At 45.5% G+C, this 26,396-nt stretch overlaps 1 protein-coding gene across 1 annotated transcript in view; it reads left to right on the top strand.

The window, feature by feature from the left end:
* Positions 1-26,396, top strand: part of plxnb3 (plexin B3) — a 117,645-nt gene that overhangs the window by 74,172 nt on the left and 17,077 nt on the right. The window contains exons 5-23 of the mRNA XM_038722620.1: positions 3,847-4,026; positions 9,628-9,756; positions 9,861-9,961; positions 10,263-10,395; positions 15,306-15,465; positions 15,561-15,669; positions 16,940-17,048; positions 17,145-17,261; positions 17,466-17,579; positions 17,975-18,065; positions 18,175-18,344; positions 18,425-18,576; positions 18,667-18,772; positions 19,377-19,513; positions 23,864-24,040; positions 24,129-24,294; positions 24,384-24,515; positions 25,617-25,721; positions 25,811-25,972. Of these exons, the coding sequence (XP_038578548.1) occupies positions 3,847-4,026; positions 9,628-9,756; positions 9,861-9,961; positions 10,263-10,395; positions 15,306-15,465; positions 15,561-15,669; positions 16,940-17,048; positions 17,145-17,261; positions 17,466-17,579; positions 17,975-18,065; positions 18,175-18,344; positions 18,425-18,576; positions 18,667-18,772; positions 19,377-19,513; positions 23,864-24,040; positions 24,129-24,294; positions 24,384-24,515; positions 25,617-25,721; positions 25,811-25,972 (2,550 nt within the window). The remainder of the gene's footprint in view (positions 1-3,846; positions 4,027-9,627; positions 9,757-9,860; positions 9,962-10,262; positions 10,396-15,305; positions 15,466-15,560; positions 15,670-16,939; positions 17,049-17,144; positions 17,262-17,465; positions 17,580-17,974; positions 18,066-18,174; positions 18,345-18,424; positions 18,577-18,666; positions 18,773-19,376; positions 19,514-23,863; positions 24,041-24,128; positions 24,295-24,383; positions 24,516-25,616; positions 25,722-25,810; positions 25,973-26,396) is intronic.

The raw sequence follows: 26,396 nt of genomic DNA, 5'->3' as shown, positions 1-26,396 counted from the left end.
ACAGCCCTATATAGAAAATGTTTCTACTTGTCAGCTGATTTATTCCCTCAGTAAACACTTTCCTGATGAGTTTCTGGTCTCAGTCGCTAGTTTCAAGTCTTCTTCAACACAGCATGATGTTCATTTAGTAAATTATGGTCCCATTTAGAGGAACAGAGACCAGGAAGCAGGGGAGGCTTTAGGGCGGGGCTACAAGCTGATTGACGACCTGTCAATCAGGATAGAGGCGACTCGTATCTGATGCTCTGTGTAAATTTAACCAGCGCCGCTGAAAAAGCTCATCAGGAATCGGCTGTTCATTTTCCAGTTAGTACGTTTTGTTTTAAGCCGTTTTGTCGCTAGCTAAAATTAGCATCCCAGCTAATATCACAGTTAATGTGAATTACAGATGCACCTTGCTAACCAAGCTAACTAGCTCCACCCTCTCGTCCAAATATGGTCACGTCTGGCTCCAAAAAAACAAGATGGCGACGGCCAAAATGCCAAACTGGAGGTTTAAAACAGTTAACACAGTTTATGGATGTAACATAAACGTGTTCTCACTCCGTACGAAGAGAACGGTCGAAGCATCACATGACTTGTTGATCGTGACTTGGCACAGCAAAGAGTTATGACTCGTTAAACGAGTCCTCCGCACATTCTTCTTCAGAATGTGGTGCCTACATTACCCACAGTGCAATTCTCCCTCTGACGAGGTGGTAGATTGTGGTATTCTATGCTAGCAGCGGCTAATGTAGCCTGCAGCAGAGATGAACTCTCTTAACTTCATCACTGTTGTTTTATTTCGTTTTTGTTTTAAATTTTAGTTTAGTTTTTATTAGTTTTAGTCTTTGTGGCTCTGCTGCTTTCTCTTTGTGTAACTTATGTAAATTAACTAAAATAATAAATTTTTGAGTTTTTGTTTCGCACTCAAAGCTTCAAAACGGACGTCCACAGACCAACGGGTGACGTCTCGGTGACTACTCCCCCGCTCCTTTTATAGAGTCAACGAGAGGTCGACACAGTAGCATAAATGCTCATGGCGGCTACGTGCACGACCTTCGGTTTAGACTGGTCGCAGAAGTATAAGTTGGCCTTCAGACTTGCAGTTTCCTGTCTCATGAAGACGGCTAGTGGGAGGAGGTAGGAGCAGCGTGTCCATGCGACACCTGCTGGTCAGATGGTGAATGATGTCAGAACGTAAAGTAGGACGTCTTTTCCCTCCAGAGGTGAATAAACCAGAGTTTTTAGATTTAGTGATATGAAGAATTTATAAATGCTGGTATTGAAAGTCTGTCCAGTTGTAAATGTTAGTAACGCACATGCCAGCAGCAGTGTGTCAGCGTGTCCGGATACTCCGCCCACACATGAGGAGCTGTTCCCAGCATGCACTGGGTCACGGGGTCAGCTGTCCAGGCTCCATACCAGAGAACACAAAGACGGGCGTTGTGTGATGTGGTTAAATTAACATATATCCTGGGACTGATAGATTTTATAGATAAACCAGATAAAATGTTTCGTCATCTGCGATTCCACCGAGAGTCGATCGCATTGATTGATCAGTGAGCTCTCGGTCAGCGGCCAAATGCGACATCTGACGACGTCACAGTTTACATGTCGTGACATCACAGATTAACAGCTGGTTTGGTAAGAAGCTGTCGATGGTCACATCCATCTCACTGCTGACCTTAATTCTGTGTGTGTGGATTAGAGCCGTTATCCTCAGCAGCTGGATTTATCGCCAGACAGCTGTCAGTCAAACACACAGAGGTACACACAGCTGGTCGGACCGGTCTGACCCACATAACACACACACACACACACACACACACACACACACACAGATTAAACTGCAGTGACTTTGTGAATAAAAACATCAGTTTAAAGACGAATGGAAATGCATGTTTTTAAAAAATTGACCTGCTCAGCGTAGGCGACGTGTCCCCACCACTTTTTGAAAGCATTTGTTAAAAATGTTCTGAAAAATAGCTTGCAACAAGAAATGTTACACAACAAATGTAAATAACATGCAATTTTTTTAAAAAAAAGGAAAAAAAACAGATTTGCATTGTGCAAAAAAATTACTTAAGGTAAAAAAACAACAACTATTTATTGATTACCGTATGATATTCCAGTATATTTTTATATTCTGAATTGTCACCTGCCACCTAAATTTTGTGTTCCCCTTTACATAAATAAAGTACATCATCTTCTTTTTGTTTAAGGAAACTCGCTAAATTTCAGATAGACAAGACTCTAATGTCAGAGCTTTCATTGAATCTGTCATTTCATTTTCCATCAGCTGCTGGTCTGGTAACCTTGGTATCAAAGATAGGATCACTAAAGCAGCCAGCAAGATAGTGGGTGTTTAGTTTAGCAGTCTGAATCATATATTCATTATTATAATAATAATTATAATAATAATAATCTTTATTTGTAGAGCACTTTTCAAAAACAAGTTACAAAGTGCTTTAACAAGTATAAAGACAATGATACAGAAACAATACAAGATAAAAGCATGAAAACATTGAAAAGACTAAAATACACGTTTAAGATAAATATAAAATTAGTAAAATACATACATTAAGCGTGTGCTTATAAAAGCAACGGCTATTCGCTCATCCTCTTAACTGAGTTTACTCTACTACCATCTGGCCTGCGCTTAAAAGCCCCTATTGCCAGAAAAAACAGGAAAGAACTCCTTCATCCCGTCTCCACCCAAGCCTCAGATGCAAATAGCAGGAGGAGGTCGCCACCTTACTGATGTTGAGGGGATGGTCGACGATGATCACGCCAACAAGAGATTGGAGCAGCTATGTATCGGAACTGAGATGCATTATATCCTGTCTGTGGTATTTTATCTGCAGGGTTATATCTTATTTATGTAAAAGTTGCGCAAAATATCATATTGTAGTGTGGGATAATTGCTGTAGTGCAGAATGTCAGTGGTGTGATAGGCGTACATATATTTTATTGTTGTCAATGCCTTTTGTTTTCAGCTAGGACGACCAGCGTTGCATTTGTGTAAGGAATCCGGTGTATACGTTCATTGCCACTCCAAATTGCCCATTTGGGATAAATAATAAATGACTGATTGATTGATCATGTTTTGTCACAACTCTAATCTGAGCCCTTAAATGTCCCCACCACTGTTCAACACAAAGTGACGCTCAGTGTACTTGTGTCCTGGTCTGAGTCTGTTTCAAACACTTACAAGACTGTGCTTCCTTCAGTCCTGATAAGTTTCTCACCGGGTGCCTTCACAGAAAATATCTCCACGGGTTTCTGCGTTTTTGACTGTATAAAAGAATAGACGTAGTGTCCGCGGCGTCGCCTGCTGGATTCTGAATTGTGTAGTTGACACCAGTCCAACCTGATCTCTTTATCGTACAGTATTTATTTCCTCTTATTCACGATCGTCACCGTGAATCTTGGTAAAAGCAGTCAAAACAGCGGAGAAAAACTTAAAATTCTCCTCGGCCCTGCTCAGACTGACCTGAGGTCTGAGCAGCGGAGAGAAGAGACCAACATTTCCCTGCAGGTGTTTCTGTTTACTATCATTTACATAACTATCAGTGTGTATGTGAAATTACAGAAGGTTAGAATATACAAAATACATATACATGTGGCGGTGCACCACTGCAACAAAGGCAGAAAGTTTGTCTGGAGCCCTGCAGTGAAATGTCCCTGTTTCAACTTGAAACAAGCAGAAACCTTGTTGTTGTTGTTATGATGATGTTATGTGGACAGGTGTGTTAAATACTTTGATGGCTTGAGCTCATCAGAAGACAAAGACAGAAGCTAACGGAGCTTAAACTTTCTCTCTCTCTCTCTCTCTCTCTCTCTCTCTCCCCATTCGTGTTCAAGGACTCTCTCTCAGAGTACCCCTGTGGGGGGGAACACACCCCGAACCCCATCGCCAGCGCTGTGCCGCTCAGGGCCACGCCCACATTCACCTCCACCACCCAGCTGACCTCTGTCACCACTGCGACAGAGGCGGGACACACCATCGCCTTTCTTGGAGACAGAGAGGGACGACTGAACAAGGTAACGTCAAGTACACACAGTACATACTCTATTCTATATGTGTATCTGTAGTACAGAAAACAGTGCGTCCACCTCGTTCCCCCTCCCATGATTCCTTGTGTGAGTTGTTTTTAGCGGCGTGTTGCAGCTATCTCATTCTGTTCCTGGGGATTTTGGGTATATTGTGAAGACAACCTGTCACACCTTCATCTGGATCATGTGTACTACTGTTATGGCTGCACTGGTGAACTGACTGCACTGGTGAACTAGTGTTATGGCTGCACTGGTGAACTAGTGTTGTGGCTGCACTGGTGAACTAGTGTTGTGGCTGCACTGGTGAACTAGTGTTGTGGCTGCACTGGTGAACTAGTGTTATAGCTGCACTGGTGAACTAGTGTTGTGGCTGCACTGGTGAACTAGTGTTATGGCTGCACTGGTGAACTAGTGTTGTGGCTGCACTGGTGAAATAGTGTTGTGGCTGCACCTGGTGTACTGGCTGCACTGGTGAACTAGTGTTGTGGCTGCACTGGTGAAATAGTGTTGTGGCTGCACCTGGTGTACTGGCTGCACTGGTGAACTAGAGTTATGGCTGCACTGGTGAACTAGTGTTATGGTTGCACTGGTGTACTGGCTGCACTGGTGAACTAGTGTTATGGCTGCACTGGTGAACTAGTGTTATGGCTGCACTGGTGAACTAGTGTTGTGGCTGCACCGGTGAACTAGTGTTGTGGCTGCACTGGTGAACTAGAGTTATGGCTGCACTGGTGAACTAGTGTTATGGTTGCACTGGTGTACTGGCTGCACTGGTGAACTAGTGTTATGGCTGCACTGGTGTACTGGCTGCACTGGTGAACTAGTGTTATGGCTGCACTGGTGAACTAGTGTTGTGGCTGCACTGGTGAAATAGTGTTGTGGCTGCACTGGTGAAATAGTGTTGTGGTTGCACTGGTGTACTGGCTGCACTGGTGAACTAGTGTTATGGCTGCACTGGTGAACTAGTGTTATGGCTGCACCGGTGAACCAGTGTTATGGTTGTACTGGTGTTATAGCTGCACTGGTGAACTGACTGCACTGGTGAAATAGTGTTGTGGCTGCACTGGTGAAATAGTGTTGTGGCTGCACTGATGAACTAGAGTTATGGCTGCACTGGTGAACTAGTGTTATGGTTGCACTGGTGAACTAGTGTTGTGGCTGCACTGGTGAACTAGAGTTATGGCTGCACTGGTGAACTAGTGTTATGGCTGCACTGGTGAACTAGTGTTATGGTTGCACTGGTGAACTAGTGTTGTGGCTGCACTGGTGAACTAGAGTTATGGCTGCACTGGTGAACTAGTGTTATGGCTGCACTGGTGAAATAGTGTTATGGCTGCACTGGTGAAATAGTGTTGTGGCTGCACTGGTGAACTAGAGTTGTGGCTGCACTGGTGAACTAGAGTTATGGCTGCACTGGTGAACTAGTGTTATGGCTGCACTGGTGAAATAGTGTTGTGGCTGCACTGGTGAAATAGTGTTGTGGCTGCACTGGTGAACTAGTGTTGTGGCTGCACTGGTGAACTAGAGTTATGGCTGCACTGGTGAACTAGTGTTATGGTTGCACTGGTGTACTGGCTGCACTGGTGAACTAGTGTTATGGCTGCACTGGTGTACTGGCTGCACTGGTGAACTAGTGTTATGGCTGCACTGGTGAAATAGTGTTGTGGCTGCACTGGTGAAATAGTGTTGTGGCTGCACTGGTGAAATAGTGTTGTGGTTGCACTGGTGTACTGGCTGCACTGGTGAACTAGTGTTATGGCTGCACTGGTGAACTAGTGTTATGGCTGCACCGGTGAACCAGTGTTATGGTTGTACTGGTGTTATAGCTGCACTGGTGAACTGACTGCACTGGTGAAATAGTGTTGTGGCTGCACTGGTGAAATAGTGTTGTGGCTGCACTGGTGAAATAGTGTTGTGGCTGCACTGATGAACTAGAGTTATGGCTGCACTGGTGAACTAGTGTTATGGCTGCACTGGTGAACTAGTGTTATGGCTGCACTGGTGAAATAGTGTTGTGGCTGCACTGGTGAAATAGTGTTGTGGCTGCACTGGTGAAATAGTGTTGTGGTTGCACTGGTGTACTGGCTGCACTGGTGAACTAGTGTTATGGCTGCACTGGTGAACTAGTGTTATGGCTGCACCGGTGAACCAGTGTTATGGTTGTACTGGTGTTATAGCTGCACTGGTGAACTGACTGCACTGGTGAAATAGTGTTATGGCTGCACCGGTGAACCAGTGTTATGGTTGTACTGGTGTTATAGCTGCACTGGTGAACTGACTGCACTGGTGAAATAGTGTTGTGGCTGCACTGGTGAAATAGTGTTGTGGCTGCACTGGTGAAATAGTGTTGTGGCTGCACTGATGAACTAGAGTTATGGCTGCACTGGTGAACTAGTGTTATGGCTGTACTGGTGAACCAGTGTTAAGGCTGCACTGGTGTACTGGTGTACTGGTTGTACATGTACTGGCTGCAGCTTCAGCTGGTCCCTGAACAGATAGAAATCTTCAGATATGTTGTTTGTTTCAGAGTTTCTGACTGTGGAAATCAGCTGTTTCCTGTTTGTGTTTGTTTGTTACTTGAGTCTGCAGCAGGAAACACTTCTCTGGCTGAAGACACACAACTCATTTATCACACACACGCACAGTGAACAGAGAGCAGCTTGTAGCCGGCGGCTCTTTATCAACAAAACAACGCGCACACACACACAATGAGACTGAATGTGTGTAATGACTAACAGGCATTTAGCTGGGGGGGGGTCACAGGGGAGCGTGCTCAGACTCTTGTTGTTGATTGGTTATTGGTCCCCCAGGTGCACTCTGGGTAAGGATCCAGCAGGACACCCCTGAAACATTTAATGTGTGTGTGTGTGTGTGTGTGTGTGATAATGAGGTCTAATCCTGCCTTAGAGCCTCGGTGAGGTAAACAGAAGAGCTTTGATTCTCCCTGTTAATATTTAATCACACACACACACACACACTGTAACACACACTGTAACACACACTGTAACACACACACACACTGTAACACACACACACACTGTAACACACACACACACACTGTAACACACACTGTAACACACACACACACACACTGTAACACACACACACACACACTGTAACACACACACACACACTGTAACACACACTGTAAAACACACTGTAACACACACTGTAACACACACACACACACACACTGTAACACACACACACACTGTAACACACACACACACACTGTAACACACACTGTAACACACACACTGTAACACACACTGTAACACACACTGTAACACACACACACACACACTGTAACACACACTGTAACACACACTGTAAAACACACACACACTGTAACACACACTGTAACACACACTGTAACACACACACACACACACTGTAACACACACTGTAACACACACTGTAACACACACTGTAACACACACACACACACTGTAAAACACACACACACTGTAACACACACTGTAACACACACACACACACTGTAACACACACTGTAACACACACACACACACTGTAACACACACAGTAACACACACTGTAACACACACACACACACACTGTAACACACACTGTAACACACACACACACACTGTAACACACACTGTAACACACACAGTAACACACACTGTAACACACACTGTAACACACACACACACTGTAACACACACTGTAACACACACACACACACACTGTAACACACACTGTAACACACACTGTAACACACACACACACACACTGTAACACACACTGTAACACACACACACACACTGTAACACACACTGTAACACACACACACTGTAACACACACACACACTGTAACACACACTGTAACACACACTGTAACACACACACACACACACTGTAACACACACTGTAACACACACACACTGTAACACACACTGTAACACACACACACTGTAAAACACACACACACACTGTAACACACACACACACTGTAACACACACTGTAACACACACACACACTGTAAAACACACACACACACTGTAACACACACACACTGTAACACACACTGTAACACACACTGTAACATACACACACACACACTGTAAAACACACACACACACTGTAACACACACACACTGTAACACACTGTAACATACACACACACACTGTAAAACACACACACACACTGTAACACACACACACACTGTAACACACACACACACACTGTAACACACACACACACTGTAACACACACACACACACTGTAACACACACACACACACTGTAAAACACACACACACTGTAACACACACACACACTGTAACACACACACACACTGTAACACACACACACACTGTAACACACACACACAGTAACACACTGTAACACACACTGTAACACACTGTAACACACACACACACACTGTAACACACTGTAACACACACACACTGTAACACACACTGTAACACACACACACACTGTAACACACACTGTAACACACACACACACACAGTAACACACTGTAACACACACACACACTGTAACACACACTGTAACACACACACACACTGTAACACACACTGTAACACACACACACACTGTAACACACACTGTAACACACACACACACTGTAACACACACACACACACTGTAACACACACACACACACTGTAACACACACACACTGTAAAACACACACACACTGTAACACACACACACACACTGTAACACACACACACTGTAACACACACACACACTGTAACACACACACACACTGTAACACACACACACACTGTAACACACACACACTGTAACACACACACACACTGTAACACACACACACTGTAACACACACACACTGTAACACACTGTAACACACACACACACACTGTAACACACTGTAACACACACACACACACTGTAACACACTGTAACACACACACACACACTGTAACACACACACACACACACTGTAACACACTGTAACACACACACACACACACACTGTAACACACACACATAAAGTAGATGCTGATCTCGTTCAGTTTGTGTGTCGTAGTTGAATTCTGACGGTGACCACTGAGGTCAAAAGGTCATCTGTAGTGATGACCGCCAACCTGACCGGCCCTGCTTGAAGGTGGTCTGCTAATCACCTGGTTGGCGGTTCCTCCCCCGGCTCCTCCTCATCCAAGCGTTGCTCCTGATTGGTTGGACCAGCTGCAACTCAAAACTGTGATTCCTTTGGATGATTCGCATCCTCAGCTGACACACCTGCACTCATCACTCAGCGTCTGTGAACAGCATGTTTGGGTTGTTTGCTTGTAAAAGGGGGTTCAGACCTGCTGGTTTCAGTCTGGGACGTTTGAGTTCTACCAGAGCGACAAACACCTGGACCTGGATCAGCACAACAAACTCAGAGGGCTTGTTTTTGAGAATGCTGATACTGTTGAAGTGAAACGGCTCCACCTGGTGGCGGGTTGTTGCTACAACAGGAGCCAGTTTTACACACCTGCGATCAAGTGAAGCTTCTCTCTGATGTTCATGCTGAAATCTTTGCCGGCTCTGTAAACGTGATCTAAAATAACTCGCCTGTGTGTGTGTTGCAGGTGTTGGTGCGCCGCGATCGGACAGGTGATCTGTACGGCAGCGTGTTGGTGGACAGCGACAGTGCCGTCAACGCCGACCTCCTATTGGACAACAGCCAGCAGCACGTTTATGTTTTAACCAGCAGCAGGGTGAGAGAGAGTCGACATGTCTGCGTCCTGTCCTATCAGAACTTCATTTACACATCAACATGAACTCAAACTGACGTACGATCCTTTCCCTGATCCTGTCTCAGCTGTCGAAGGTTCCGGTGTCGTCATGTGAGTTACAGGCGGACTGTCGGGCCTGTCTCGCTGTCAGAGACCCGTACTGTGGCTGGTGTGTCCTGGAGGGACGGTAGGTCTGACTGACTGTCAGTCTGCGGTGACTCGCTGTAGTTTAGGACGCTGTCACTCTGATGTCATCACTGTGTAGTCATTTCTTGCAGTCTGTGACATCACTCTGAGCCTGGCGTTTTTACAGACACGTAGCTGATGACATGCTGTGGACGTGCTGATTAGTTCATTCACTCTGACTGTTCAGTGGAGCTTTAATCAATAAGTTAGACCCCACAGGATGTTTGTTGTTGATCCTTTATTGTGACTTAAGTCATCATTAAAAATGTCAGATGTCTGTTGTTTTTATTTGTTTTGTCCAGATGTTCCCGTAAACATCAGTGTCAGCGCCACGTGCAGCCCAACCATTGGCTCTGGAGCTTTGAACCAACCAATCAGTGTGTGACAGTGCAGAGCCTGCAGCCGGCCAATCAGAGCAAAGATGAGCAGTCACAGGTAGGATGCTGTTAATCTGCAAATATTGATCATTGTCTTTGGATTGACTGCTGGTCTGTTTAAATCAGCCGTCGTCCTTCCAGGCAGCTGCTGGATTTAGTTCATTTGCATTCAAATCAATCTGCAGAGAGAAAATCCATCAATCAATCAGCCTTACTGATTTTGTCAGAGTTTTGATCACTATCAATTTATGTTTTTGTGTTCCCTCTGACCCACAGAGAACGGCTGAGTGGTATTATCAGCTGTGGCTGCTCAGGCTTAAAGTATCGTGGCACGTAGATTATATGACGGATCAATAACTATCTTCACAGCCACAGTTTAAGCCAGAACAGCCAGGCAGAACAGCTGCAGCTATGACTGTGATATGATTTGCCATAATAGAGGATTTTATCATTTTTATATTATCACTCTCAATAGAAATGATTATGGAGTGATTTTTTTTTTCGGGGTTTGGACCAGTCTATGGAAGTCAGTAGAATAAGATGTGCAGGCCAGGACATCTCTGCAGCACGACGATATTTAATTTAAAATGGTATTTTGACACAAACACACACGAAAAACTTACTGTGAGGGAACGCAGTGGGAATGTAAAACTTAATGCGAGGGAACGAAAAACTTACTGTGAGGGAATGAAAAACTTACTGAGGGAACGCAGTGGGAGCGTAAAACTTACTGTGAGGGAACGAAAAACTTACTATGAGGGAACGCAGTGGGAATGTAAAACTTACTGTGAGGGAACGCAGTGGGAATGTAAAACTTACTGTGAGGGAACGCAGTGGGAATTCAAAACTTACTGAGGGAACGCAGTGGGAGCGTAAAACTTACTGTGAGGGAACGAAAAACTTACTATGAGGGAACGCAGTGGGAATGTAAAACTTACTGTGAGGGAACGCAGTGGGAATGTAAAACTTACTGTGAGGGAACGCAGTGGGAATGTAAAATTTACTGTGAGAGAACGCAGTGGGAACGAAAAACTTACTGTGAGGGAACGAAAAACTTACTGAGGGAACGCAGTGGGAATGTAAAACTTACTGTGAGGGAACGCAGTGGGAATGTAAAACTTACTGTGAGGGAACGAAAAACTTACTGAGGGAACGCAGTGGGAATGTAAAACTTATTGTGAGGGAACGCAGTGGGAATGTAAAACTTAAATCGAGGGAACGAAAAACTTACTGTGAGGGAACGCAGTGGGAATGTAAAACTTAATGCGAGGGAACGCAGTGGGAATGTAAAACTTACTGTGAGGGAACGCAGTGGGAATGTAAAACTTACTGTGAGGGAACGCAGTGGGAACGAAAAACTTACTGTGAGGGAACGAAAAACTTACTGAGGGAACGCAGTGGGAATGTAAAACTTATTGTGAGGGAACGCAGTGGGAATGTAAAACTTAAATCGAGGGAACGAAAAACTTACTGTGAGGGAACGCAGTGGGAATGTAAAACTTAATGCGAGGGAACGCAGTGGGAATGTAAAACTTACTGTGAGGGAACGCAGTGGGAATGTAAAACTTAAATCGAGGGAACGCAGTGGGAATGTAAAACTTAAATCGAGGGAACGAAAAACTTACTGTGAGGGAACGAAAAACTTACTGAGGGAACGCAGTGGGAATGTAAAACTTACTGTGAGGGAACGCAGTGGGAATGTAAAACTTACTGTGAGGGAACGCAGTGGGAATGTAAAACTTACTGTGAGGGAACGAAAAACTTGATGTGAAGGAACGCAGTGGGAATGTAAAACTTACTGTGAGGGAACGCAGTGGGAATGTAAAACTTAATGCAAGGGAACGCAGTGGGAATGTAAAACTTACTGTGAGGGAACGCAGTGGGAATGTAAAACTTACTGTGAGGGAACGCAGTGGGAACGAAAAACTTACTGTGAGGGAACGAAAAACTTACTGTGAGGGAACGAAAAACTTACTGTGAGGGAACGAAAAACTTACTGTGAGGGAATGAAAAACTTACTGAGGGAACGCAGTGGGAATGTAAAACTTATTGTGAGGGAACGCAGTGGGAATGTAAAACTTAAATCGAGGGAACGAAAAACTTACTGTGAGGGAACGAAAAACTTACTGAGGGAACGCAGTGGGAATGTAAAACTTACTGTGAGGGAACGAAAAACTTGATGTGAAGGAACGCAGTGGGAATGTAAAACTTACTGTGAGGGAACGCAGTGGGAATGTAAAACTTACTGTGAGGGAACGCAGTGGGAATGTAAAACTTAATGCGAGGGAACGCAGTGGGAATGTAAAACTTACTGTGAGGGAACGCAGTGGGAATGTAAAACTTACTGTGAGGGAACGCAGTGGGAACGAAAAACTTACTGTGAGGGAACGAAAAACTTACTGTGAGGGAACGAAAAACTTACTGAGGGAACGCAGTGGGAATGTAAAACTTAAATCGAGGGAACGCAGTGGGAATGTAAAACTTAAATCGAGGGAACGAAAAACTTACTGTGAGGGAACGAAAAACTTACTGAGGGAACGCAGTGGGAATGTAAAACTTACTGTGAGGGAACGAAAAACTTGATGTGAAGGAACGCAGTGGGAATGTAAAACTTACTGTGAGGGAACGCAGTGGGAATGTAAAACTTAATGCGAGGGAACGCAGTGGGAATGTAAAACTTACTGTGAGGGAACGCAGTGGGAATGTAAAACTTACTGTGAGGGAACGCAGTGGGAACGAAAAACTTACTGTGAGGGAACGAAAAACTTACTGTGAGGGAACGAAAAACTTACTGTGAGGGAATGAAAAACTTACTGAGGGAACGCAGTGGGAATGTAAAACTTATTGTGAGGGAACGCAGTGGGAATGTAAAACTTAAATCGAGGGAACGAAAAACTTACTGTGAGGGAACGAAAAACTTACTGAGGGAACGCAGTGGGAATGTAAAACTTACTGTGAGGGAACGCAGTGGGAATGTAAAACTTACTGTGAGGGAACGCAGTGGGAATGTAAAACTTGATGTGAAGGAACGCAGTGGGAATGTAAAACTTACTGTGAGGGAACGCAGTGGGAATGTAAAACTTAATGCGAGGGAACGCAGTGGGAATGTAAAACTTACTGTGAGGGAACGCAGTGGGAATGTAAAACTTACTGTGAGGGAACGCAGTGGGAACGAAAAACTTACTGTGAGGGAACGAAAAACTTACTGTGAGGGAACGAAAAACTTACTGAGGGAACGCAGTGGGAATGTAAAACTTAAATCGAGGGAACGCAGTGGGAATGTAAAACTTAAATCGAGGGAACGAAAAACTTACTGTGAGGGAACGAAAAACTTACTGAGGGAACGCAGTGGGAATGTAAAACTTACTGTGAGGGAACGCAGTGGGAATGTAAAACTTACTGTGAGGGAACGCAGTGGGAATGTAAAACTTACTGTGAGGGAACGCAGTGGGAATGTAAAACTTACTGTGAGGGAACGAAAAACTTGATGTGAAGGAACGCAGTGGGAATGTAAAACTTACTGTGAGGGAACGCAGTGGGAATGTAAAACTTAATGCGAGGGAACGCAGTGGGAATGTAAAACTTACTGTGAGGGAACGCAGTGGGAATGTAAAACTTACTGTGAGGGAACGCAGTGGGAACGAAAAACTTACTGTGAGGGAACGAAAAACTTACTGTGAGGGAACGAAAAACTTACTGTGAGGGAATGAAAAACTTACTGAGGGAACGCAGTGGGAATGTAAAACTTATTGTGAGGGAACGCAGTGGGAATGTAAAACTTAAATCGAGGGAACGAAAAACTTACTGTGAGGGAACGAAAAACTTACTGAGGGAACGCAGTGGGAATGTAAAACTTACTGTGAGGGAACGCAGTTGGAATGTAAAACTTACTGTGAGGGAACGAAAAACTTGATGTGAAGGAACGCAGTGGGAATGTAAAACTTACTGTGAGGGAACGCAGTGGGAATGTAAAACTTACTGTGAGGGAACGCAGTGGGAATGTAAAACTTAATGCGAGGGAACGCAGTGGGAATGTAAAACTTACTGTGAGGGAACGCAGTGGGAATGTAAAACTTACTGTGAGGGAACGCAGTGGGAACGAAAAACTTACTGTGAGGGAACGAAAAACTTACTGAGGGAACGCAGTGGGAATGTAAAACTTATTGTGAGGGAACGCAGTGGGAATGTAAAACTTAAATCGAGGGAACGAAAAACTTACTGTGAGGGAACGAAAAACTTACTGAGGGAACGCAGTGGGAATGTAAAACTTACTGTGAGGGAACGAAAAACTTGATGTGAAGGAACGCAGTGGGAATGTAAAACTTACTGTGAGGGAACGCAGTGGGAATGTAAAACTTACTGTGAGGGAACGCAGTGGGAATGTAAAACATAATGCGAGGGAACGCAGTGGGAATGTAAAACATAATGCGAGGGAACGCAGTGGGAATGTAAAACTTAAATCGAGGGAACGAAAAACTTACTGTGAGGGAACGAAAAACTTACTGAGGGAACGCAGTGGGAATGTAAAACTTACTGTGAGGGAACGAAAAACTTGATGTGAGGGAACATGTAACTTACTGCGAGGGAACATGTAACTTACTGCGAGGGAACATGTAACTTACTGTGAGGGAACGTATAACTTACTGTGAGGGAATGTTAAACTTAACGCGAGAGAACAAAAAACTTACTACGAGGGAACAAAAACACTTACTGCGAGGGAACATATAACTTACTGCGAGGGAACACCTGTTCAGAAAACATTCCTACCATGACCCTTTGGGAGGTTTTTTTTTTTCGCTGTTGTTATCAAACCTTTAACAAACAAAAAGAGCAGAATATGAAAAAGTTGCAGAACTACAGAATCCAGTTTCATTATTCAAACGGTGGAAACGGAGACAGAACGCAGGCCCGACTGACTCTCCTCAGCAGTCCGTCTTTATATGGCTGTTTTATATTTTAATCTCCAAGGTAACGCTGTCAGTTGGCCAGCTTCCTGCCCTCACGGAGGCGGAGTCTCTGTCCTGCGTGTTCGGGCTCCTCCCACCTCAGCCTGCCATTGTCACGGGAACCAGCATCACCTGTCAGTCACCTGCGCCGGAGCTCCTCCCGCCCATGCCGACAGGAAGTGGTGAGTAGACAGCAGTGATGTTGTTCAGGTCTCAGCTGCGTCTCCAAACCCTAACGAGGATTTCTGACTTCCTGTGCCTGGCTCTCTGCTTCCAGATCACATGATCGTGCTCGTGTCACTGATGTTTGGTCACGTGACCATCACCACGGGCAACATGACCTTCTACGATTGTGGCGCCGTGAGCCGACTGAACCAGAGCTCTCAGTAAGACGCCATAACACACACAGTGCTATTATAATCAATAATATACAGTTTATAATATAATACCAACACTAAAGGTAACGCTGCGTTCACGTGCTCCTCGGATGGTCCTGTTTCCCGAGTCATTCCGACTTCCGGTGTGTTCATGTGCTCCTATGTCAGAATGTGGAAACAACATGGACGCTACTACAAAGATGTGTTGGACTGTCGTTATCAAACCGTTTGAAGCTTTTTATTACAAAGTGATTTTTGTCCCAGAGTTGTTACTGCACCAGTATATTATCTGAAACCACTAAACTACAGGGGCCAGTTGCACAAAAAAACCTGAAGTTGTTTTCTTAAGTTGACACTTAAGTCTTAATTCGTCCTTAAGCGTGTTGCACAGAATCCCTTTAAATGTTTCCTTAAGAATTAAGGTGTTTGCTGCACTTACAGAGAATTTACAGTAGTAAAATTCTACTGTTACCATGGAGACTGTTTACTTGTTGTTACAGAGTTGGAAAGAAAAGAAGAAAAGAAAACCAGATTGGTCAGAGGAGGAAAATATCGTACTGCTGGAGGAATTTCATGAAAGTAAATCTGATCTGCAAATAACAGCAAACAGAAAAGAACAAATGAGGGAGGAAATCGCTTTGAAAATTAATTCAGGAAGTTGTGAAGAGGTTCATTCTGTTCTTGCCAAAAAATAGATCACTGATTATAAAAGGGAACCCAGTAAAACTGGTGAGAATAACTTTATTTAGGCTACAGATCTAAACTAGACTGTTTCATTACATTTGACAGCCTTCTCGTTCTGCTCATCATTTAGCGTATCCACTGGGTTCTCCCGGTCCCGGTTGCTGAGGTCTTTTGTGCAACACTTAAGGGATTCTTTAAGTAGAAGACCAGGATAAGTAGAAAACCTCAAATACTTAAGTGAACGTTTTAAGGAGAAGATATGAGGGCGTTTTGTGCAACCGAATGTATTTTAAGGAAACCTTAACTCAGACTTCTCAGGTTTTTTGTGCAGCCGGCCCCTGTTTGTACTGCAAATAGTGATGATAAATAACTTGCATAATTAATCTAGCAAACTAACCGTTATAATAACATATTACAAATGACACCTAAGCAAAAAATGTACATGCAATACGTTTCTATCCATCAAGCATGTTCCCCGCCACGTTTCTACGTTTCTGACGTCGGCAACTCGAGTACAAAAGTTTTCTCAGACTTTTCGAGTGGTTGTTCATCATTTTTATTATCCAACACAGTTAATAATGAGAGTGTGTTTCAGGTGTCTGGCGTGTGTCAGCAGTGTGTGGAGGTGTAACTGGTGTCCTCTGGATCAACTCTGCACCCACAACCACAGCTGTCCCAACCAGCACATCATCCTCAACCAGAGGGTGAGACAGCCTGTCTGTCTGTCTTCAAATTCTGTCTCTCTCTCTCTCTCTCTGTTTGTCTGTCTGCTCAACCCGTCTGTCTCTGTCTGTCTGCAGGAGTCTCCTGGTCCCACTTCCTGTCCTCTGGTCTTCGCCCTGCAGAGTTCTGCCTTAGTGCCGCTGGGCCTGAGCACCACTGTGGTGCTGCAGGGACGAAACCTGGACGTCTACACTGTGAGAACAGCTGCTGTTTATTATACTGTTTCAGAGCCTCGGGGGGCCTCGGGGGGCCTCAGGGGGCCTCAGGACCCCGGAAAAACATCAAAAGCTCTCTCAGAAAGAAGCTACTTATTTTCTATTCAGGTTTAAACACTGAAAGATGAGGAGACATGTGACTGACAGCTGACACAGACCCAACCTGTGTGTGTCTTTGTGCAGGATGAAGCTCAGTATGTGTGCGTCGTGGAAGTCGAAGGAGTCCAGTTCAATCTGCCAGCTGCCGTAGAGAAGACGCACGACGGCACGCACACCTTCACCTGCAGCCCACACCAGGTAACGCACACACTTTCTGTTGGCGTTAATGTGCTAACGCTAACCACAATGCTACTTTAAAGGAGCACTGTGTAATGGCGTGTTCCATTTAACTTGGAAGTTGGAAGTCGGAGCTGGGAATGACGTCACGCCCAAGTTGACGGCGTTCCAGTACAACAACAGATTTAGGTCGGAAACCAAGATGGATGCCTCTAGCTAGTCATCGTGACATCACCCGTTGGTTTGTGGACCGCCGTTTTGGAGCCTTGAGTTTGGCTGAGCCGTTAGCTCAGTTAGCTCAGTTAGCCGTGCAGCTAGAACTGTGAAAATGCCTCTTTTACAGCAGCAAACATCAGACCCGAACAATTAGCTGCTTATTAAGACTGATTTTAATGACGCTGTCTGTCTGTCTGTAGTTTCAGTATGCTGTCAGTCAGCTTCAGTATTCAGCACCTGTTTATCTGCGTAGAGGAGAGAGACGCATCGACGCCTCACCTGGCCTACGACGTAAGAACCTCACCTGAGAGAGAGTGTGTGTGTGTGTGTGTGTGTGTGTGTGTGTGTGACGTGCAGCTGTCATTGGCTGATATTTGTATGCATTTCCTGTGTTGTTCAGTCCAGCTGTATGACTGCTCAGCCGGCCAATCAGATTGCTCACAGTGCAGGGCGGTGCCGCAGGAATACGGCTGCGTGTGGTGTCCAGGAAGCCCCGCCCCCAGCTGTGTCTACAACCAGTCCTGTGCCAGTGTACCTGCTGACACCTGCCCTCCTCCTCAGATCTCACAGGTGAGTCTGATGATCGGTCCGTTTGTAAAGGTCTCGTTCGTCCCGTCTACCTGTCTCACTGTCTACCTGTCTGTCCGCAGGTGCTACCTGTCTCCGGTCCTCTGGAGGGCGGCGTCCTGGTAACGATCACAGGTTCCAATCTGGGGATGAGGCACCAGGATGTGGTGGGCGGAGTCACAGTGGCAGGTGTTCAGTGTTTGCCTCAGTCTGAAGGATACCAGATCTCCACCAGGTAACAAACACTCACACTCACACTCACACACACACACACAGACACTGTTGTGAACAGCGAGCGTTCACCTGTGTGTGTTTCTGTGTGTAGGGTTGTATGTGAGCTGCAGCCCACTGGGAAGCAGAGGGAGGGGCCTGTCCTGGTTACCGTGGGAACAACGCCACCTGGACGTTCAACGCAGATCTTCACCTATCAGGTGAGCGCGATGAGTGTCCTGACCGGGGACCGAACGGCTCGTAGCAACGGACTTGTGACATTTTTACATACAATAAAAAACAGCAGAGTAGCAGCGAGGGCTCAAGTGTCTCGCTCGGAGACACAGCGGTGGATGGGTCACGGTGGGAACTGAAGCCAGGTCTATCCCACCAAAGGCAGGCGTCTCTTCCCTTCCTCCCCATTTCAGAAATAATATATCTTTCCTTTAACCTCTTGCGGCCGAAGGACTGCTGCTGTTTTGGAAGCACCGTTAGAAAAAGCTGTGGACACATTTTCTGTGGGATTGCTGTAAAATGTTATCTTGGACCAGGTGAGGCTTCATTCTGCGGCCCCACAGTGTTTTCCAGCTATAGTTGTCCTCATGCATCTGTTGGCAGACATTTTCAGGTGGAAATGAAAGACCCTGTTGTTTCGGTGTGGGTAAGCTTACATAAGCTCACTGTGAGCGCTGCTTTCAATGACTCTGGTGGAAACTCACCGTTCAGAGAACCCAAAACCCAAAACAGGCATTTTCACCTATGTAATATTGCAAAATTCAGGAACATCCTGTCTCTGGGGAAAAACTGCAATTCCTTTGTTTTCAGGACCCGCAGCTGCTGGACCTGGTGCCTGATAAAGGTCCGGTCTCTGGAGGAACCAAACTGACCATCAGAGGACGACAGCTGCTGACCGGACAAAAGTCTGACTTGAGCGCCTTCCTGGGCCCCCAGCCCTGCTACATGTGAGTATTACACTACAACAACAACCACCGCTGCTGTTCTAGTACGTTTTATTTACGTGGCGCCAATTCAGGAGTTATCTCATAGAGCAGGTCTCGGTTGTACTATGTGAAATACTTACCTAACAATTCCCACCATGAGTAAGCACGGCCTCCACCGCATGGGTTGGACTAATATAATAACTGTAGCTGCGGGTCTCGAGCGGGAACATGGGGGCAGCAGGAAGCCTGCAACCACAGATCCAGATCCCACAGATCCAGATCCCGAAAGCATCAGGAGGAGAGAAAGTTGAGAAAGCACAAGACAACAAGTGGAGTTAGTAACATGTGACAATGGGATGAGAAAACATACAGATGGAGAAAGAGAAGATGAGAAAGGTTTTGGTTTTCAAGATCCTTTTATTGAACATTGAAACCAGAATAACAAATCAACTCATTGTCACCTCATCGCATTATCGAGAAACAAACATATGACTTCTTAAGAAAACATTGTCCATAATTGTCCTGTCAGGTACACAGTGTGTTTGATCCAGGATGTCTTTAAGTCTATTCGATAAGGCTCTGGAAAGCACCTTATAGTCTGTACAGAGGAGGGCCACTGGCCTCCAGTTCTTTAGTAAGGCCAGGTCCCCCTTTTTGGGCAGCAAAGAAAGTACTGCTCGCTGACAGGAGACCGGAAAAGATCCTATCCTAAAGCACTCTATCAAAACATCATGTAGATCCTGTCCAAGCGTGTTCCAGAAGTGCTGATAGAAGTCAGTGGAGAGACCGTCAATACCTGGCGCCCGTCCGGATGCCATCTGGCCAACAGCAACTATCAACTCCTCCAGTGTTAACTCAAAATCCAGAGATGCCTTCTCCTCCAGACTGAGCTGAGGAAGCTCTTCCAGAAGTTCCTCACAGCACGCCATACTACATTGTTCTGACGCAGTGTAGAAATCCCTTGCATGGTTCCTAATGTCACCTGGGCAGGTGGTCACTCTTCCTCCTGGAAGCTCCAGGCAGGTCATCTGCTTCCTCCTTTCCAGATTAAAGAAGAAGGAGCTCGGTGCCTCCATGTCCTTTAGCTGGAGGAAGCGAGACCTGACCAGAGCTCCCTTCACTCTCTCCTGCAGTAAGGAGCTCAACTCCAGCCTCTTTTCTCGCAGCAGATGACCCACAGCTGGATCTGAGTTTTGTTGTTGCTCCTGTTCAACGTTTTTAATGCTGGCGTCAAGCTCCTGAACTGCCGCCTTGATCTTAGCAGTGGAATGGGATGTACACTGCTGACAAAAAAAACAGAATTTGTGCCTTACCAACCTCCCACCACAGCTTCAGTGAACTAAAATCCAATTTTTTATGTTTCCACTGCTGCCAAAAGCACTCAGAGCTTCTTGCTATCTTGAAGAAGTTTATTGTTAAAAAGCCAGTGACGTAGTCCTTTCACCTGGCGAAATGATCAAGTCTATGCTGACAAAGTGATGATCAGTGAACCCAACTGGACATATGTTACTGTGCACTAATCTGGAGTTAAGACTTTTGCAAACGTAGATCCTGTCCAGTCTAGCTGCACTCGCCCTGTTGTTGCTGACTCTCACCCATGTGTATGTTTGAACCTCCAGGTGTGTGATGACACTGTTAAGGCTTCGAGTTGACTGTGGTTCCTCACTTGTTCTGTCCATAGTGCTGTTAAAATCCCCACCAATGATTAATTGCTCTTGATCATAATTGCTTAACTGGTCTTTTAGAAATTTGAAAAACCCAACTCTTTCTGCTTCTTGATTTGGGGCGTATATGTTAGCAAAGCAGAACACAGAACTCTCTATTTCTGCCCTGACAATCAGCAGCCGACCCTCCGCCACTTCAGTAGAAGATAAAATGGTTGCACTAAAGTTAGTGCCATGGCTCAGGACACATGGGCCCACCATAAACCCCAATCGGTCTCATCTGTTAGGGTGGTGTGTGTTTCTTGTAAAAACAACACCTCAGTGATTAAAGCCCTTTTATGCTCGTCTCTCCCTCCATTGATATTCAAAGACCCAACTTTTAGACTACGCATGGAAGGGTTGAAGAGGAAAAACAGGCAAGATGATACGAGAAGAGAGCAGTAAAAACAGGAGAAACCCGTGTGATACATGATCATGTTAGTTTCTAGTCTTTTTCGCAGTTTTTCCTTTATTTGCTTTTCTCAGAGTTGTTATATGCTTTTTAAGGCGGAAGTGTTTCTTCTCGTCTAAGAGGTCAAAGCCTACCAGCTTTGTTAGGACAGCAACTGATCTGATGAACTTGTCAGTGTCTCTGAAGTAGTCTTTTATTCTTTTTGAATGTTTCATCCAGAAACTGATTTATTTCCTCTAAAGCAGAGGTCACTAATAGGCGGACCGCGGTCCGGATCCGGATCCGGACCCAGCCGCCGTCCTCTCCGGACCGCCGACCTACAGCCCATTTATTATTGAGACTTACCACCTCGTGACGGAGCGTTTCTATTTTAACCCGCGCAGCTTTTCTAGCATTTACTGTACTGGTTTAGAGGACCAGGAAACTCACAGACCAATCGCATGTGCTCCAATCCTCTCATGTGACGCTGCTCAGCCAATCAAATCTGTGCATACCGATGCTTGCGACTTGAGTCCGCGAGATTCACCAGAGACGTTTTGGAAACACACCCGAATTGAGGAGACGAAAGATAAAAGAGATTTCACATGACTTTTAATCAAGAATGTACAGATTTTTACATGTACATTCCTCCCACGGGCAGTTCAGAACCAGAACATCTCATAGATCTCCAATATGCTAGCTGGAGCTCACGTTTCTCACTGAACAACAGAAAGTAGGAAAATGAAAGAGAAGAGGAGGCATTACAGCTGTTCAGTTGTGTGTTTATTATAAAATTGGTTAAGACTACACTTCATCACTTCAAGCTACACTTTTTATTAAATTTTTTCTAAAAATTAGGCACTTTAATTTAGTTTACTTTTTAGAATTTATTATTTGAATAGTTATTATTTATTATCCCTCCAGTTTGATGTGAAAACTGACTGAAATATTATTTGATTTGACAGTCCGTAGTTGACTAAAAACATGTGTTGATACAACTATAGGTTATAGTACTGAATGATAACGCAAGTTCGTCGTTTTGATGTTCCGGACCTTTGCTCCGGGAAATTTTCTCTAACTGGACCTCTTTGAAATCTAATTGAATACCCCTGATTTAAAGAATAGAGATCAACACTTTTTGCCAATAGATGCTGTATCTGACTCAGACTCCTCCTCCATGTCTTCTCCCTCACATGATACCTGACTGTTGACTCCACCCTGTCCTACATTGTGTTCTTCCTTGTGGCCTGTAACACTTGTAGAAGCTGCTTCCTGAACATTTTCCTCATGCTGTGATTGTTGTACTGTGTCTGCAGACTGAGAAACACTCAGGTTCTCTGCAGCCACAGCTTTATTCATTCTCGATGCAAAAGAAAGGCTGTCATGTCCACCTGCTCACCGACGGCCAGCAGACCCTGCGGTAACGTTACTGTCCGGCGGGACTATCCTCACTCCCTGCCGGATAGACGGAGGCGGCGTCTCGGCGGACGCCATTCCTCCTGAACCGCCTTACAAATCCACAGATTACTCAGTCAACACTCAACGAAAAATACTAAAGAAAACTTATCTGATCGCGCACATAGGACAGAGGGCACAGGAGAAACCAAAAACCAGGACAGAAACCGTTCAAAACTCGCATGTCCACCACCGCCACTCACACTCACATTCACCGGAAATGGAGAGGGGAGGAGCAGAAAGGAGGAGAAAGGAGGAGAAAAGATAGGAGCAGAAAGATGCTGCTGTTAAACTGATGGACTTCAGTGATTTGTGAATCTCTGGCTCCACCTGCTGGAAACAAAGAGAATCTGACCGTCCCCTCTCTCCTCGTCTCATTGTCCCCTCCTCTCCTCGTCCCCCCTCTCCTCGTCTCCTTGTCCCCCCTCTCCTCATCTCCTGGTCACCTCTCTCCTCGTCTCCTTGTCCCCCCTCTCCTCATCTCCTGGTCACCTCTCTCCTCGTCTCATTGTCCCCCCTCTCCTCATCTCCTTGTCTCCCCTCTCCTCGTCTCCTTGTCTCCTCGTCCCCCCTCTCCTCGTCTCCTGGTCCCCCCTCTCCTCGTCTCCTGGTCCCCACTCTCCTTGTCTCCTCGTCCCCCCTCTCTTCGTCTCCTCGTCTCCTCGTCTCCTTGTCTCCTCGTCCCCCCTCTCCTCGTCTCCTGGTCCCCCCTCTCCTCGTCTCCTGGTCCCCACTCTCCTTGTCTCCTCGTCCCCCCTCTCTTCGTCTCCTCGTCTCCTCGTCCCCCCTCTCCTCATCTCCTTGTCTCCTCTCTCCTCTCAGAGTGGAGGAGGTGAATGACACCCAGCTGGTGTGTCAGACTGGTTCCAGTAATCAGACGGGTGGAGTCACAGTTCGAGTTTTCTTTGGCAAAGCAGAGAGAAACGTTCCCAACGTCACCTTCCGTTACCTGGACGACCCCGTCATCACCGACGCAACGCCTGCGGAGAGCTTCTACGCGTAAGATCCCGATCACCATCACCAATAATCAGTCATCTCATAACTCAAACCAGAAAGTCCTAATCAGGAGACGACTTCCTGTCCTCAGAGGCGGGCGTGTCGTTATGGTGACAGGCAGAAACCTGGATGTGGTGCAGCAGCCAATCATAGCGGTGTGGGTGGAGCCTCTGGAGGACCAGAGGGTGAGACGAAGAAGACGATTGGCTCTTCTCACCGCCAAGCAGCAGCTGGTCTTCAACAGCACCATGACAACGGTGAGATCGACCAGCCAATCAGACACAAGTTAGAGATGTCAAACAGGGTCAAAGGTCATCCTGATTCTGTCTCTCTCTCTGTCTCTCAGGTGTCGGAGCGCTGCACTGTCCTGTCGTCCTCTCAGATGACCTGTCCGACCCCCAGGGTGACCCCAGAGTTCAAAGTGAAGGGCGTCTGGTTCCAGCTGGACAATGTCAGAGTCCACTACGAAACCATCAAGGTACCATTTATTTTTGAACTTTGAATCATGCAAAGCTGCCATACAGGAGTCCCAGAACTACAATATAGGACTGGAAAAGCAGAATAATGGGTCTCCTTTGACTATCTCTTTGGCATGAGATGCACCACCACTTGAAAAGACTTCACTAAACCTACAAGCTACTGTATATCAAAGGGATCAGTGATCTGCAAAGGTTGAAGGAAGTTGCGAAGAGGCCTTTGAAGTAACTGATTAATAATTTTCCATGTAGCCTTGATATTACTTTCGGCATTTGTGAACGGGTCACTGAAAAAACGTTTCTTGGCTCCTCTAAGGAGACGAATGTATTTGTTTTTGTAAGATTTATAATTAGCTGATCAAATGTCGGCACTTGTTTGTTTGTGCTATGTCTGTTACTGCACTGTCATTGTTTGGGCTTTTTATGTGGCAGCATTTATGTCAAAGACAAATTTCCCTAGGGATAAATAATCTTTAAAACTACAGGATGTGGTCTGTGACAGTAGGACAAAGACTAAAGAGACGACGATGAAGACGCCGCTCTCCTCCTCAGAGTCAGAACTCTGTCAGATCTGAACTCGCAGACATGAAACACATGTTGAATCATTCAGTGAGACTTCCACTTCCCGAGGATATCGTGATCTCTGATGTCCGTCCAGAATAAACGTCCAGACATCAGAGGAAAAAGTCACAGTAGACATCAGATCCAGTGACAGCCGTCTGTGCATCCACGCTAACTGCTAACAGGAGCTGCTAATTCAGCCACTTTTATTGGGGACAGTTTGACTAAATGTGAACAAATATAGGCTAAGAAACAGCAGCACCGCCCTGCAGCTGACATTACAACAGAACAGTTGACGAGCTTGATATGTTCTGATGGCTTCAATGTTTTCTGTCGTCATACTGGTTCTTGAACAAGCCTACGTGTAGCTGTCGGCGTGTTAGCATCTCTCAGATTAGCGAAAGTTCCCTCTGAGCTGATGAATCAGGATCAGTCCGCCTCCCCCGCAGACAGAAACAGCCTGAAGGAATTTTGCAGTGATGATAACAAAAACACAGTCTCATGGAGAAACCTGTCTGTCTCTCTGCCCGTCTGTCTCTCAGGGAAAAAGCTTCACTTATTATTCAAACCCGCAATTTTTCCCTCTGAACCGAGAAGCTCCCGACGCTCCGTATCGCTTCAAACCTGGAGGAGTGATCGCTGTGGAGGTAAAGTGTATGAACCAGTGACACCAGTTTGTTCGCTGACTGACAGAGGACAGCATTTCTGATGTCTGTGTGTCCGCGGCGTCCCTCAGGGTCAGGACCTGACCAGAGCCATATCCAGACAGGAAGTGACGGCTCGGCTTGGAGATCAGGAGTGTGAGGTTAAAACTCTGGACAACACTCACCTGTACTGTGAACCTCCAGAGATCCAACCGATGAGCGTGGACAACAGCAACGAGCTGCCCAGCCTCAAGGTACACACACATATATATATATACACACACACAATATGTACAGATTATATTGTAAGTTATACTGTAAGTTAAAAGCTGAGTCCTAGTTAGACGCCTGGTCTGGTTTTTATAGAAGTTCTCTGGATATATAAAACCTCTTAAAGCCCACTGGGTCGCCTGCTTGAGCTAAGCTGCTTGGACCGTAATATAACCATATAAATATAAATTTAAACTTTTGTCAATATGGACATGATGCACATCGTACATCTGTTAGATTCTCCGCAATTCAATCATTAATTTTACAGAAACAGTGGACACCAGTGTGTTGGCGTTGATGGTCTTTTTATTGAAGCTAGTTTAAAAGAATGATTCATAGTTAATATATTATTCAGTAGCTTAATAAGTAATATTCATACTGGTTTAAATAAACAGTTTGATAGCAGCC

The sequence above is a fragment of the Micropterus salmoides genome, unplaced genomic scaffold (genome assembly GCF_014851395.1).
Source record: "Micropterus salmoides isolate LMB-PRFRI ecotype aquatic unplaced genomic scaffold, ASM1485139v1 Ms_hic_scaffold_16, whole genome shotgun sequence".
In the NCBI taxonomy this organism is placed as follows: Eukaryota; Metazoa; Chordata; class Actinopteri; order Centrarchiformes; family Centrarchidae; genus Micropterus; species Micropterus salmoides.
This window is presented reverse-complemented; position numbering and strand designations above follow the sequence as displayed.